We start from the raw sequence: 17,083 nt of genomic DNA, 5'->3' as shown, positions 1-17,083 counted from the left end.
TCCTACCTGGCAAAACAATATACAGCAGGAGCATTTAATGAGACGGATACACCAGACTTTTAAAGAGTACCTGGAAGAGAGTGAATCCAGTGTAATATTCAAAGAGGATGCAGCCCAGGCTCCACACGTCACATGGCTGAGACCAGCCGAGTTCTGGGGGAAAAGGAGAAAGTGATTATAAATCTAGATTTTCTACTTACCACATCTCAATGATGTCAATACTCACATTCAAGCCATTAGAATTAGAATGTAGAGTTGTAAAATCTTGCTCACCCACATTTATACTTTCTGTTCATACAGACCACTGATGGTTAACCATAGCAATTCAGATGTTTGTGCACTACATTTACCATGATGCTTAGCTATCCCTGAAGTTGGAAGAACATCATAAGAAATGTAATTTGGAAACAAGTGCGGTGCCAATATTAATCATCACAGACAATCACCAAATCCCTTTTGTACTTCCACTACAAGTTAGACACATGGAACAAGGGTTTCAACTCACCCAAGATCACCTCAGGGGGGCGGTAGTGACGAGTGGCAACAATGGTTGTATGGTACTCGTGGTCAAATGTAGCACTACCAAAGTCTACCACGCGGATGCTGGAGTTCTTTACAAACTTTTCTTCACACTTCTAGAGGAAGAGAAGACATAATCAGGTCAGGAAACATGCAAAAACTATTGATTAAATGTGTTTCAATGCCATGCAAGTACAATGTACTGAAGCTTCTCTATGATAGGGACATTGACAGTTTTGAAGTTGTGTTAATCTCCCGACACTTACCTTGCCCTCATTATAGCTGGTGTTGAAGTCTGAATTCACAAACAGTATGTTTTCAGGTTTAAGATCTGTGTGAGTCAGTTGGTTGTCATGTAGAACTGTAAATGGAAAAATTTTAACAAATTTAAAAAATGGGAACAGTGATCAATCCAAATGTTAAAGTAACAGTGAAAGCACCATAACCACTACAATGCAACATAGTGGTTATGGTAGCAAAGGTGCTTTCTTTAAGGATATATATAGATTATATATTTATTTAAATTGGATATATATTTATTTAATGTAACATTAAAAGTCACCCAGGCCACAAAAGCTCAATGAGGTGATCTGGGTGTAGTGGCCCTTTAGTGTTAACACGGCAATCTGAAACATTTCGGTTTAGTAGATACAGCAATGTTATGACTGTGGGGTAAAAACACCTCTAGAGAAACTCTTCATCACATGGTCTCTGAATAACAGTCAGATTCGGTTATTCAAATGACAGACAGCTTTTGATTGTCGCAGTGGTGTTTTGCCATGCATGCGCACTACCCTCCCAATACTTGACAATGGAGAGGCATTGAATAATCAATCTTGATTATCTCAGTCAGGGAGGCGGGAAGCGAGGAAGTAAAAAAAAAAAAAATCTATCTTTTAACTCCTCATTTGTTTACAAGTAAGGACAAACATTGCAAGGAGGAATTCGTTTGAAACAAGGCACAATCTAGAACAGGATAAAATAATGAGTGTTAACAGCATGGGTTAATGTTGGGATAGTGTCAAAGAGCCAAAATAAATCAATTAAAAATGAAGAAACAGCTACAGTGTAAACAATTTTGAGGAAAAAAAAAAAATCTAACTTTTCATTCTGGCAGTGGGTGTGCTGGTTCTACTGCTCAAATGTGACCATTATACGTTATTTTCCAATAAGGGGACCTAGCAACATTTGAACATCCTCAGTGTGCGTCACAACAAGGTTAACATTGTATTGAACAACAATGTTATCACATTAAGGTTCTATACAATTGCCAATAGAGAGGGGCTTCAGTAGAGGTTACACATATACTGTACTATATCTCCTGCTAGTCAGAAGGTATGTACAGCATAAGGGGAATTCACTGAAGCAGGAACATAACCGTGCATCCCCCAAGGAACCAAAACTACTACATTTGGAAGGAAACACAGTAACAGGAGTGACGTTTGTGACAAGCTGCTGTCTGGAGATAGAAAGAAGAAGTAAAAGTCTAATAATGGACCTAATACTGAAGACTCCATAAGATTACAAGAAAATACCTATGTATCATTGTTTATTTTCTTGCAAATGTTTTAGTCCTGAGTGACTGCCTGTTCTACAAAAGATGAGAAGGAAAATTGGAGGTTACTGTGAAAACCTATGCAATTGGTATGATTACTAGCTCTCGTCCAGTAACCAATAAAACTTTATTCACAAAAATAAACTCACATTTCAAGGAGTGGCACAGCTGGTAAGCCATGTGTCGGATATGCTGGATTGGGTATGGCAGGAAGTTGTTCTCTTTCTGGAAATCAAATGTACTCTTGCCCAGCAGCTCGAATGCGATACAGACATGACCGTGGAAATCAAACCAGTCCCACATAAGAACACACATGCTATGAAAGAGACACAAACTTTTGAATTAAACAGCAGAAGTGTACCTCTTATTCGCTCTCTCTCGGCATGTTTTATAAAGCAGAATAAATACACACATTTATAACATATGCTACTTCACTCTAATGAAAACATATGTCCTATATTAAATATATATATTTAGCTTTATAAGTCAATGTATTTAATCTTAATGCTAGACTGTTGGATAGTCTCCTAGGCAACCCCCAACCTCCCCCAAAAAGTGAAAAAGGTTATTGTAGATTTAATTCCAAGGTGTGATGGTCCCACAGAGAGAGCGCAGTGTAGCACATTTTTAAGGGGGCTGATTTCTCCAATTATCAGCACTTTTGTGAAGTATAAAAAATGAGGACACAGTTAACCCCTAGAAGCAAGCTGAAGTGCTTTGGGGGGTTTGAGTGTCCCTTGAAGAAACAAAAGTAAGCCGTTCACACGTTCTGGTTTTTAAAAAGCCTCTTCTGCAGCTAAGGCTACAACACCTGGGAAGTTGCCACTGATTGGGTCATGTGACTAGGACAAAAGATATCACACCCAGAAAAAAAGATGAACAGGTATCGAAAAGATCTCCATCTGCTTTAATAAGAAACAAAGTTACCCACTCTCAAAGTTACTATTTGCATTATCCCTTGAACGCCTTGACCTCCTGATCTTAGACAGTGACTCATGGGGAAAGGGTTCTCCATTATGTCTGGAGTCCTACAATAACTCTCAGTTTCTGATTTTATTTTTGTTACAATATTTTTTTTTTAATTTGACAAAAAAAAACTGCACTCTTCTGGAATTGAAAAACTTGAATTGCTTCTTAGCTGACGTAGAAGTGAACTTTAACATTTTGTGTCCAAACTTGGATCACAATAGCTCATCTTCTGCTCTGTTAATTAGCTGCTAGTACCTGCAACAGTCTACTGTATGTGTGATTAAAGTTCCACTGACAGAGCAAGAGGTAACTCCTAAAGTAAATACACTATTGTAAGATCGGATTGAAAATGAAACATTTTCATGGGGGGTCTGAGTCACAGCCAGTGATTTAACGTCTAAATGGCAGAGAATTGAACAGTGAAACTGCAGGGGCATGATCTACACCCCCAAAACTGCTTCAATAAAGGAACACTGCAGGCTTATTGAAGTTGTTAAAGTGCCTTCAGTCCTAACCCCCTGTCCTTCCCCAAAACAATTTAATATTTAGAAAGTCTGGAAGCATGGCTTCAAGCCACTTCTTCCAAGACTATGTATGAGAGACAGGTCTGTTGCAGCACTCAAACCATAAATTCATGCGTGCAGTGTCGTCACAGTCTGCCATACAGAATCATGGACATAGCTAATTAGGCACACCAAGACTGTAGCATTAGGAATACAGATATGTATTACAGCAGTGGTTCCCAAGCCAGTCCTCAAGTTAGGGGTACTTGATGACTGGGTTGGGTGTATTAGAGGATCCTGTGACAGAGCTTTCGTACTCCAGCTGAGTATCTCTGCCAGATCAGCTTTCTTGGTACCACCAGGGGACTTGAGACCCAGTGGTGAAGCTTTACCCTTCTAAAGTACCAGCATGCCGTGAATATAGCTCTGGAGACCCTCTTTGTAGAGCAATAATTATAGCTGTACTATAGCTTTTTCCCCACACATTAGAAAAGCCTGAATGTGATTTTTTTTGCAGAGCACACCGCTATATTTGTCTAGGAATTAATCACATTATCCCAGGTCAACACAATTGGTTTCCTGTTGTCACCTCTCAGTCCTAAAGAAATTGCATACAAAATGTCAGCCAGAACCCCCTTTCCCTGGACCATACATTTGTGCAAATAGTGCCCAGAACGGAGAATCCACGCCCGATTAACAGCGTGTTAAAGTTTTATCAGTTCACGGCTATTTTCTGTGAGAAGTTCCAGTCATGCAGCGGGTTAGTCCTGGTCCCCAAAAAGGAGTTCCTGGATCTCTGGGGAAGGGGGGCACTAAAGACCAGGTATCCTCCGATCCTCCTTGCCTCGCCTAGAGCACTATTTGTTGGTCTTCAAGCAATACCAGCTTAAATATTGACTGGACCTCGGCAAAGTCCCAATGCAAGGAACAGTTCCAGGGTATCTGCCGGTCAGGCGCTCTACATCTAAAACGAGTGCAGGCAACGCACAGAGGTGCTCAAGTCCAGTTGGGAACCACAGTAAGCGTCCAGGATCCCCATACCCATCCCTGCAGTGACAATAGCCCCCTTTAGGGGCTCTTGGGACCAGGCCCAATGTCTGTGGGGATGAGGCAGGCCCTCAGTCCTCTGCAAAAGTCCATCGAACAGGGGCTTCCTTCACATATCCCCTTAAAAGCTCCCACCCCCCTCGCTTTGCACTTCTACACAACCTGAGCACAGGTGGGGGATCTTAGATTTTGGTGTCAGGATACACATGTATACAAGCCTTTAAAAGGGATCTGTGCATATTTATATGAATGGTAACATTATTTAACAAACACAAACGTACTATTTGTTTTCCCGGTCTCTCTCTCTGATCTTTTTCAGGACATTGATTTCCAGCTGAGCTGCCTCCCGGTATTTCTTTACATTGCGTATGATTTTTAGAGCCACTCGTGTGCTCCCCCTGGGTGTAAAATACATGACAACATATTATCGACTATAGAGAACAATATGACCAAAACACAAAACAAAAACAAACCCACACAATATTATACATGCAAATCATCTGATAATCTGACAAAACACTTGGACTTTACAAACCTGGCATGGTCCATGCACTCCACCACTTTTCCAAATGTCCCTTCTCCGAGGCCTCCCACTATCTCATCTGAAAAACACATAGGAATAAACAGTTACAGAAAAGAAAAATGAAACACTAACTACAAGACTAACAGAATGATGTGCTCATTCACTGCTAGACAGACCTTCCAAGGTCAAATGCTGTAAGATATACATGAATACTGGACAAACACATTAAATTAAAGTTGCCATACTGAACAGTCTGCTAGAAAAGCAAGGGGCAGCACTAGCGGGCCCTAACACGTTTACCCTTTCCTCATTAATAGCCCAGTTTGTAAATTAACCTTACAGGAGAGTACTAGTCTTTATTTAGACACGCTAACATAATAAAATACCTCGGAACAGAGAGCTACTTCCTGGTTAGGAATAGTTGGGTAAATTCTTGTGGCTTTCAAACACCTATATACTTTACTATTCAATTAAAAAAAAAAAATGTACAGCACTATGACTGCTTTGCAAAGTGTTTAAGCTAACAGAACATGCTCAGACTTTAAATCAAATGTTTAAAAATCTCCCTGTTAGATTGTGTAATTTAAACTCAAAATAATTTGATGTATTAAGTTCAGAATTTAATGAAAGCCTGAAACAAATGTCAAATCACAGATTTCCAGATAAATAGTACATGGCATATACTTCTAGTAAAAAGGCTTAAGGCCTTTGTTTATAAATACTTTGTCATGTGCATTGCAATTAAATCCCCCTCCATACCAGGGCTTAATTAACAGTTTGCTGAGCATCATATATTATAACTGTCTATGTTTCAAACAAAACTCTACTGGTCTATCAATAAGGGAAGGGGAGGAGCTTTTAGCCAAAATTTGTATACTATCTTTTGATCTCCCTGTCCCTCCCTGTATCCCTGTTTTTATCGATGGGGAGGGGAGGTCAGGGAGAAATGGTGTAAGATTAGAGAGGTTAAAGTTTTACGGAAGAGGAGTCAGTACATCTCTCCTGGATGCGTTCTCCGGTCCGGCACACCAAGTGCCCTTCTTTGTCATCTTCCACACTCTTGCCATCCTTTGCGCTCCGGTGACTCTTCTGCACATCAACCCGCCCCCAACAGATGCGCGGCATAGTTTTCATTGAAGGTACAAATCAGGGAGGCAGGGACAATAAGGAGATTCAGATCCAAGGCGGTGAAGATTGAGATGTGTGCAGACGTATAAAAACATAAAACGATAGGGGATATTGCAAAGGGAGACGTGCAGGTTAGAGACGGCTCAGTGTGAAGGCCGAACTAAATGCAACAAAGCACTTTCTCCTGAATGAGCGATTAAAAACTTTATAGAAACCTGTTATCCACTTTTTGTCCTATTAAAAACTATAACATTTTAAACTTCCCCTCCCCCAAAAAGTGAAAGACATTTTCGGAGCAGTAGATTAACCCCTTAAGGACCAAACTTCTGGAATAAAATGGAATCATGACGTGTCACACACGTCATGTGTCCTTAAGGGGTTAAAAGAGTAATTTTTGCTTCCTTTATAAGAATTTAAACTTGTGTGGGTAAAATAATTCAATTTAAAAAGTACACTATAAAGTTTAGCTTTCCCCTTTACACTATTCCTATTTTTATAACCTGAAAGACCGGATCACTGCTTGAATTCACTCACTGCAGTGAGAGACTTCTAGAATATAAAACTGGAAAAGTTGATCAAAACTAGACTTCTATAACTAAAAATACACTATAGGCACCAAAACAACTTTAGCTTAATGAATCAGTTTTGATGTATAGATCACAACCCTGCAGTCTCACTACTTATTTCGCTTCCATTAAGGAGTCGAGTCACTGGTTTGTGCAGCCCTAGCCATACCTCCCCCCTGGGTGTTACACTCACAATCAGATCTTACAGCACAGTGTTTACACTTTTGTAGTCCTTACCTCCTGCTCTGTTAAGTGAACTTTAATCAAATACATAAGGTTCCTACAGAGGTTAGCAGGCTATTAACAGAGAGGGAGACAAACTCTAAATTAAACACAGTGTGCAATAAAGGAAGTTTAAACATTAGACATATCTTTAAGGGAAATGTGGCTAGAGTGCATAAAGAAAGATTTACCTCCTAAATGGCAGTGAATTGAGCAGCAAGACTACAGGTGCATGATCTATACAACAAAACCATTTTTAGGTACATGGAGTGTCCCTTTAATTCAAAACAAAGTGTCTTTCACAGAAAGAGTAGTGCCAGAAAGCCAATCGGGCTGACGTGTGAGAAGGTCAGATGAAAATGCACTGTAACTAGAAATGGCCTTCAACAGGCATTGAATCTATCAATTATCCTAGAGACAAATTATATATTCAATGCAAATGTTTGCGATAAGAACATTACTTACCTTCAGTCCAGCGCTGCAGATTCCGTAACGCTCTGAATGTTACTCTGCTTTAACACCCACCTCTGGTGCCACCTGTGTCCCATGCACAGTCTGATTATTTATTGGGGACACTACCCCAAGCAGGGAAATCCTTTTCTATGATATCGGCATACTGCATTAATTGCCAGCATGTCGTTGTCTGATTGGAGTGATGGTTCCAATAACCATAGCAACCAGATAATGCATGCTGTTTTCTGTGCTGAAAAGCAGGAGTACCACCTCTGTTCTTCCAGTCAGCCATTTATGTTATATATATATATATATATATATATATATATATATATATATATATATATATATATTTTATTTTTTTTAAATCACAGAAAACTGATTTACAGGAGGGAGTGTCCTAAATTTAAATAGTTTTTTCTCCCAGTCTATACATTTGCTAACAACTCTGCTACCACAACTTAAAGATTAAATTCAGTTTACTATTTACCAGATGAAAACATTGAGATTTAATCACTATCTGAAGACATAATGGGGTTTAGGCTAGCAAGCAGAGTTAGAAAATAATTCCAATTCCGCTTTATGAGCCAGTTTTCTATATTGTGATTTTGACACTGGATTTTAAATTTGCTATTCAAATCAATCAATTATGGCCTTGGGTTTTTAATTTCATAGAAAGGCTCCGATTTCTACTTTTCCTGAGAAATCTGTTAAGACTGACATTGGTCAGTCGAATAAAATGGCGACATTTAGGTACATCCCTCATTACTCTACACCAGGAACATATTTCCCAGATTTTAATTAGAAGAAAGGACACTCCAGTAATGCAAAGGGTCAGTAAATACTAAAACAGGCTTTTGCTTGGAGAGTTATTAGGAAGCAGTAATTAGTTAGCGGAATTGTGTAACCCAGACATTTTACAAGCAACTTATAAAAACTTTTCTTTAACTATCTAGAAAGTACAAATATGTTATATACAACTAGACAGCAATACATACACTTATCGTCGTAGAATTAGGCTTTACACATCAGGCATTGCCGGATGGAGGTCACTCACCCGTGTCCTCAATACTCACCGAGGAAGTGCAGCTACCAGACCTGGAGCGATGTTTGTGTGAAGCTTTACGATGATTCTCATTTCTTTTTTTATCACGATCTCTTGTGCGATGGCGAGGAGGTGATTGTGTGTGGTACGAGTAGCTTTCGCTGTAGGACGAAGAGCTCGCACCCTCTGAAAAACGGACATCACTGGACCGTGCATTATTGGGCTTTGGCCAATATGTATCCTTGTTGTTGCTAAAATACAAAGTGTGAGACAATGTTTCCTATTGACAGAACAATGTGTTAAAAAAAAAAAAAAAAAAAAATAACAGCAAGATTCTTCAGAGCTCCACATAGTATGTGAGTAAAGAGGAGGAAAACAAATACAAATTTAAAAGCTATATCCGATGTTATCTTCAATATGGCTGTATTTATAAATTAATTACATTAAATTTGCTAAACAAGTAAAAACGCTCCTGGTTTTTACTTTACCAATCAAATCAAAACATAAAAAGCTATAGTCTTTGTAATATTCACTGCTTTACAGAGATTACGTTACCATACATTATCAACAGTATATTTTTTTCCCCCTTATGTTCAAAAAGATAAATTGCTACTTTAAAGAATTGGATGTTAGGTGGAAAAGCCCAATTTTTAAACAAATGTTAGACATGTGTCAGTCACCATGTAAACTAAAAGAATTAGTCTGCTGAATATTAGACTTTTATATCGGTGTTCAAGAAGCTCTCTCAACACACACCAATAACAGGGCTGAACATTTCAAACAGGAGCCCCCCGGTAACAAAACTGAATTTCAATGTTAATGACAGTAATGAAGCTAGGGGATAAAAAAAAAACATTAACCTTGATGTGATTAACACTTTGTGGTTTTTTTTTCCTGTTTTTTTTTTTTTTTAAAGTGTCCCTGCGTAACTATATGTATGAAAATATCTGGGAACATGTGGGCTGCATGTTCGAACATTTGAAGTACTCCCTGCACAGAGCCCGAGTTGTGTTAGTGCTGGTGGGTGACACACAGATCTCTAGAATGTCTACAGAGCTATAAAATTCCAGTGATCCACTACATTGTTTAATTCCAATTTAGATGGCTGCAGACAATAGGAAAGAAACACTCCAATAATCTGTAGTGGTTATGGTGCTAGAGGTGCCCCCACCATGCGTGTAGGCTGACCATTTGACTTATCTAGTGTTGAGGGAGATAGTCCCTGCCTCTCCCTATTTTAGTATTGAGAGCCAAAGCTCCTGCTAAGAGCTTTCCTTAGCTCAGGCAGTGTTTGTCTCTGTGGCACTCATGCCATGACTGCATTTCCATTCACCAATATCTTACTGTTCCCAAATCTGTGGTAAATAGTACTCTGTTGGCTGAATAAACAGAAAACTTTTTAAGTGCTTGAATATGTCTCAGAATGGTCAGTCACAGTATAATAAGTGCCAGGAGTCATGGCTTTGAGACCCACTGCTGCTGGTACATCTATTTTAGAAATACTTTGCACAGAACACTATGGATGTTAAAGCAGAATGAGTCATGAAAGACTAACTGCTAAATATGCAATCTTGTTCCCTAATCTTTACCAGTGTTTGCCAACCCCTGTTTTCTTCAGATGTACAGCTAGCCAGACATCATGAGACTTGCAGTACTGCAAGAGATTAATCTTCTCTCAAAGCAACCTCATGAAGTTGTTTTGAGGGCTGGAGTCCATGGGCGCTGTGTTTAACAGTTTTCCCAATGCCTTGAACTTCTCTGCTTAGCAAGGCAGCCAGGCAGAGAAGGTAGAAATCAGTGCGGCCAGGCAGCTTGGGAGCAACTTAAGTGTTAAACCATTGGAAAACCATTTAGCCCTTAGAATAAGACCGTGCCAAGGGACTCCAGCCCCCAACTTCAGCGAGATCTATTTGTTACTCACTCTTGGCCTGGAGGGCAATTGGGCGTATATCTTTAGTGGAAAGGCTCAGAGCACTACTCACACAGAATACAAGTCTCTACAGAAATGGAATGGATCAAGTACACATTTTTTTCTACAGACTTTCCCGTGAAGCAAAAATAACAAATGTTACTACGTACTTTCAAAACAGCCACAGACTTTCAAATAGAAAAGTACATATGATCAAACCAGTCCCTTTCTCTGCACTAAAATGAAGCAACATTCCAAATAGAATGCAGACTCTGTTATAAAGCAGAGACGTAGACTCAGCATCAGGAAAAATGTATATCGCGATACATCACTATTACATTTCTTCCTATGGGTTACCTCCGTGAACGTGACCTGCGTGGAGATTTCCATCTCTCGTATAATCTCCTTCGCCCCTCACGATCTCTGCTTGGGCTTCGTCGCCTCCTTTTCCACGTCTGATTTTTGTAGCTTTCTTCAGGGGACCAGTACCGTTTACGGCGATGCATCTAGTCAATAATTGATGCAAAGAAGAAATGGGATATTTAAAACACTTAACTACAGGACTAATAACCAAAACAAAAAAGGGAAATGCATACCAAAAAAACAAAACAAGTTACCTTTACTATTGTCACAGAGTAAAGTTCCTAGGTATACCGAACATTATCCAGGTGTTTCTTCTGAGATCACATTTGACACCTAAACCCAAAACATGAGGGGGAAAAAAAGAAACAACCCATAGTTAGATACTAAAGATGCACCTATATACTATTTATGATGTTAAAATCGTTTTAAAACTAACCTCTAAGATACCCTCTCGAACGAGAATAGAAAAAAAAAATAACTAGACACTCCCACTAACTATATTTATTGACTACGAATAGTTTTACTAAAATTAGAATATAATAAAAATATATTTTAAAAGCCATTATTCTTTTAGAAAGCTTGGTCCCTGATCATGTAGCAGACCTATCTTGAACAGTATGCACTGTTTTACTGGTAGCCAGCCAATGCAAGTTATGCAGTTATCACATGGCAAAACTTTGACTGATCAGCTACAGGTCTCGTTGAAGTATTTTGTACCAGCTGAAAGTGATGGAGTAATTTTTCTGAGTGCATTGCAGTAGTCTAAAGTGATGTCACCAAAACATGGATAATGGGAAGATCTATAGAGTGGTATAAGTAAAACCTACACCTTTAAGTGGAGCTCTAAAAAATATGTGCAAAATGGGGTAAACTTGTTTTAGTCTTGGCTTGTGGTACATATAAAAGATAAAAAATACAATATAGTGCAGATGGTACGTAGGATAGGATAAAATAAATGGTGGTGAAGTAAACCACTCACATTTGAAGGGGGAAAAAAAAAATAATAAAAAAAAAAAATACACACACACACAGGCTCCGTAATTGGGCTTTTATGCTTTTAGGGCAGCATCACACCTCCAATCCGCTGCAGGGTATTTCTCACGGAAAAAGAAGAAGAGAGAAGGGAACCAATGTGCAGTCTTCAGGTGTGAGACTAATGCCAACTTGGTCCCCTGGTGAACGACAGCTCGCTTCCTGTGTTCCTTCCTCTGGCCACCACACCAAAAGTTTTTTTTCTAGATTTGATCCACATTCTAGACTGATTATGATGATTATTTTTGCAGCTTGCTTATCAAACTCTCTGTGTACCCATCACAAGTACTTCTGTTTTGTCTGGGTTTAGCTTCAGCCATTCCAGGACATCAGCAAGGCAGTTATTTGTTTCTGCTGAAACCTTTGAGTTTGGTTAGAATGAGATGTATATGTGTGTGTGTCATGAGTATATCAGTGATAGTTGAGGTCCTGTTGCCTTATGATATCCTCCATTGGAAGTACATACGCTGCAAATAGAATGAGCGAAAGGATGGAACCCTGTGGGACTCCACGTGCTATGGGAACCTGTTTAACCACTTAAGGACACATGACATGTGTGACATGTCATGATTCCCTTTTATTCCAGAAGTTTGGTCCTTAGGGGGTTAAAGGTGTGTACTCCAGATAATACGCTCTGAGTTCTGTTATATAGAAATGATTTGAATTAGCTTACAACTGTACCACTCAGCCCACAGATGTAATGCAGATAGTGTAATAACATTCTATTGCCCATGGTGCCGAATGCAGCAGAGAAGTCAAGATTAATTAATATTGAGCACTGACCTCTCTGTCTGTACACCTTAATTTACAATTGTATGATTTTCTATTGCATGAATTATGGTATGAAGAGATCCTTGGTTGGTTTGTAAAAAAGTCACTGCATCTATATGCCTTGCAACTTGGTCACAGCAGAGGAGGAAAATTTACTTCCTCCCAAAACTACCATCTAAATTGTGCATGTAAGATGCACACTGGGAAATGCACAAGATTTACACAAAGCCAAAGCTGAGCATGGCAAGAGGTTCTGGATATATCTGTACACAGCCTTGTTTACAAAACTGTGAATCTGGCTATGGAAAGGCAATATGGCGGTGATAAGGTTGTAAAGGGACACCAAGCACCAAAACGGCAACATCGAAATGTAGTGTTGGTACATAAATGTTGTCCCTTTTCTGGGGCAATTTCAAACATTGCCATTTAGAAGGAGAAAAAAATGTTTACATACGGTTGAGAATCTCTATAATGGCTGTTTTTCAGGCAACAACTAGAGCACGGGTTGGAAACCTTCAGAACATTAGATGTTGTGGACTACATCTCCCCTGACGCTTTGCCAGCGTTATGGCTGTAAGAGCATTTAATACACCACATATGGAGTCCTGAAGATCACCTACCCCTGCGCTAGAGGAAAAAAACTCTCCTTAAAGTGGAACACCATTAAATGAAAACAATATATTTAGTTTCAATATTAAAGTGTTATGATCTGCCTGAAATGAAAAGGTCTGTTAAGTGAAGCCCCAAGAAACTCTTAATGGGTTATGCACTAAACACCAAGTTTAGCAAATACAATCCAAAAGGAAAAAAAACTGAGGCTGAAAACAGCCAAGCTGTGACTAAAGCAGATAATTCTATCCTCAACTTTGCTAGTCAGATGAGATTTTCCAAAATACAATATTTAGTAAAGAACTCCAGTCCGTAAGATGTTTACTCTTCTAACAGTTGCAGAATATCGAATGCATAACAGATTGCCCTATAGACAGATCACAGTGATTGTACGTTTCTGGATTTCCTGCGCACTATAGGCAAAAGAGATTTAGGAGACCTATAAAAGTGGATTATCTTTGTTAGGGCAGAAACCGTCTACTACGAGATATATATATATATACACACACACATACATACATACATACACACACACACACACACACACCCAGCCAAAAAACATCAATTAAGCAAATAGCTTGCCACTTTGGTTGCAATTTCCTGAACAACCGAGAGCCCTACATGTTGACAGTATGTACAGCTGTGCGGTAAAGCTCAACGTACACTTAGCAACTGTTCCGGGAAATTTCCAGATTTTACTATTAACAATTAAGACATAAATCAAGATTTTTACTTTGATGTGGAGGTAAATAAAGAAAGAGTGCAGCATAATAGGCGCCTGTGTCCTTTAAATGTATTTATTTTTCTAAATCAGTGAACAGCCATTCTAATATGATTCTGGACATCACTCACAGACTGTCGCTGGCAACATACACATTCTACAAGTCCCTGGATGGCACGATTCACACAGCTTGCAATACCATGTTAAAATACAAAAACCCATATAAAAGGGAATAAGTCTATGATGAGAACATAAATAAATGTGATTAAGGAACCTCTCTCCGTCTGATCATTAAAGGACCACTATAGTGCCAGGAAAACATCTGTTAAATTTACCTCTTTTTCCAGCGCCGGGCAGTGGACTCTCCTCCTCCTCAGCTGAATGCGCATACACGGCACAAGCCGCAAGCGCATTCAGTCAGTCCATAGGAAAGCATTCTCAATGCTTTCCTATAGACGCTGGCATCTTCTCACTGCAAAAATCACAGTGAGAAGCGCCTCTAGCGGCTGTCAATGAGACAGCCGCTAGAGGTTGGATTAACCCCACTATAAACATAGCAGTTTCTCTGAAACGGCTATGTTTACAGCAGGCAGGGTTAACCCTAGATGGACCTGGCACCCAGACAACTTCATTAAGCTGAAGTAGTCTGGGTGCCTATAGTGGTCCTTTAAACCTTTCAATGGATAATTACTTCCAATGCAGATACCTGGCAGGCCAGAGCTGAACAACTGATATTGGACTACAACTCCCATAATGCTTTGCCAACCCTGCTTGAACTACAGCTCCCATAATGCTTTGCCAACCCTGCTTGAACTACAGCTCCCATAATGCTTTGCCCGCCTGAAGGCACTCTCTGGATTGTAGTTTATTGTGAGAGGCTGGGGTTACTATTTGGCCTCCATTTCGATCAATCTTAGCTCTAGCTCCCCCCTGTGTGTGAGCCCGGGCTGGAGGCCGGTGTACGCTGGCGCCCACAGCCCCCTCCCCCACCGGATAGCACTCACCTCAGGGCCGGTAAGTGCAAGCGCTGCCCTCTAAGGCGATCTCCGACCGACAGACACCGACCAGGAAACAGTCCGACAGCCCCCGGCCCAATAACCAGCACCCCCGGGCCTCCCACAGCAACACCAACCGAACTACCGCCTGGGACCGGTAATCCCGCCCACTTCCTGCACGCTGGCTGAGTTCCAAGCCTCGCTTTGGCACTGCGCTCTGATTGGTGAAATGGAATGTGCGTACGGTCACTGTGAATGCTGGGGGGCGTGGTCACATTGTTATAGGGCGGGAAAACCCAGCCAGTGTGTGTCACTCCCTCCCTCCCACCCAAACATGGGCAATGGGAGTCTCAGCATCATTTAAACTGTGAATGTTAAATCATTGTGGGCTGTGTGAGACTGTTACCACCTGCCATAATTCTGGACAAAGTCAGCTTAATAAATAATTCAGAAATAGGGAATAACTCCTAGGGCATCCAGGGGCAGCTTGTTTGGGGCTGTGAAGGCGTTATTAGCACGAAGCCTTTAAAAATAGTTTAAACTAAACTCCCTGTAGTGCCATATAGTTATAAAAAAATTATATATATCGAATCAAAATATATCGCAGTCTGCATGCTAAGGGTAGGATATTTTGTGCGCACGCATGCTGAGGATAGGATATTGTGTGCGCATGCTGAGGGTGGGATATTGTGTGCGCATGCATGCAGAGGGTTGGATATTGTGTGCGCATGCTGAGGGTGGGATATTGTGTGCGCATGCATGCAGAGGGTTGGATATTGTGTGCGCATGCTGAGGGTGGGATATTGTGTGCACATGCATGCAGAGGATTGGATATTGTGTGCGCATGCATGCTGAGGGTGGGATATTGTGTGCGCATGCTGAGGGTGGGATATTGTGTGCGCATGCATGCAGAGGATTGGATATTGTGTGCGCATGCATGCTGAGGGTGGGATATTGTGTGCGCATGCATGCAGAGGATTGGATATTGTGTGCGCATGCATGCTGATGGTGGGATATTGTGTGCGCATGCATGCAGAGGGTTGAATATTGTGTGCGCATGCATGCAGAGGATTGGATATTGTGTGCGCATGCATGCAGAGGGTTGGATATTGTGCGCACACATGCTGAGGGTAGGATATCTTGTGTGCACAATAATAGAGCAACAATAAAGGAGAAACAACACATTGAGAGCATGTAGTATTGTCCCCAAAGACCTGAACTGGTTCATATTCACATTGATTGTCCATTCTCCTATGTAACTGTATCAGGTACAAACGATCTTGTGTATTCGCAGCTAAAGCCATATATTCAGCTTTACATAAGGACAAAGCTACTGCAGTGGACCCTTCTCAGACTAAAGCAGTTTTCAGTCACACTCCTTCGATCATTCTCATCAGAGGCCCAATCAGCATACTATATCCTGCTCGTTTCATGCCGTGGTTTTACGTCTTGTAAGATAACTCATAGTTGATAGTATGTTCCAAGTATCTCATCACATGTTTAGCCTGTGCCCAAAGGTTGTTCTTATAGTTTTGACAAGTATGTTAATAGTTTACTGATTACCCTGCTTAAAGGACCACTATAGTGCCAGGAAAACATACTCGTTTTCCTGGCACTATAGTGCCCTGAGGGTGCCCCCACCCTCAGGGTCCCCCTCCCGCCGGGCTCTGGTGTTGATACCGGAGAAACTGACGGAAGCCAAGCACAGAGAGATGGACACAGGTTTCTTCAGGAAGGAAGAGATTCTTTATTGGATCACCGATCGGGACTCAGAGGGACTAATGTCACCAAAATACAGCAAGTTCTGAGCCCCGGACAATAGTGCAGGCTCCTTATATAGGCACATAACTCCTCCCATATTAAGCTCCACCCGCACATTCTCTTGACCAATCAATACAAATAAGAATTAACTTCCTGCTTGACTGCATGGCCTGTCCAGCACAATGGAGGAGGGGAATACTATATCCTGTATTCTTGCACATGCTCCGTACACTACTGATCGTATCTTGCCTCGTGCAACCAACTGATCGATACGTCAGCATATGCACGTACACATGCCACGTGGTAATCTCGGCCTACTAAATTTATTTTTACAGAGATTCCACCACATTCCCCCCCTTTGATGCCTTTTGATATTTCACAATTACTTGAGG

The 17,083-nt window shown here is 40.6% G+C and overlaps 1 protein-coding gene across 2 annotated transcripts in view; it reads right to left on the bottom strand.

Moving 5' to 3' along the window:
- The window catches only part of CLK3 (CDC like kinase 3), a 25,778-nt gene extending 10,664 nt beyond the window's left edge, over positions 1-15,114 (bottom strand). The window contains exons 1-11 of one of the 2 annotated variants that reach the window (XM_063449303.1): positions 14,940-15,114; positions 11,057-11,135; positions 10,797-10,945; positions 8,562-8,781; positions 6,112-6,205; positions 5,129-5,195; positions 4,875-4,991; positions 2,224-2,390; positions 786-880; positions 506-635; positions 71-153 (exon numbers count right to left, since the gene is read on the bottom strand). In XM_063449303.1, the coding sequence (XP_063305373.1) occupies positions 71-153; positions 506-635; positions 786-880; positions 2,224-2,390; positions 4,875-4,991; positions 5,129-5,195; positions 6,112-6,205; positions 8,562-8,781; positions 10,797-10,945 (1,122 nt within the window). In that variant the 5' untranslated portion in view covers positions 11,057-11,135; positions 14,940-15,114. Of the gene's footprint in view, positions 1-70; positions 154-505; positions 636-785; positions 881-2,223; positions 2,391-4,874; positions 4,992-5,128; positions 5,196-6,111; positions 6,206-8,561; positions 8,782-10,796; positions 10,946-11,056; positions 11,136-14,939 lie in introns of those variants that run through there. The other variant, XM_063449304.1, reaches the window with a different exon arrangement.
- Between the last annotated feature and the right edge of the window lie 1,969 nt (positions 15,115-17,083).

The sequence above is a fragment of the Pelobates fuscus genome, chromosome 3 (genome assembly GCF_036172605.1).
Source record: "Pelobates fuscus isolate aPelFus1 chromosome 3, aPelFus1.pri, whole genome shotgun sequence".
In the NCBI taxonomy this organism is placed as follows: domain Eukaryota; kingdom Metazoa; phylum Chordata; class Amphibia; order Anura; family Pelobatidae; genus Pelobates; species Pelobates fuscus.
This window is presented reverse-complemented; position numbering and strand designations above follow the sequence as displayed.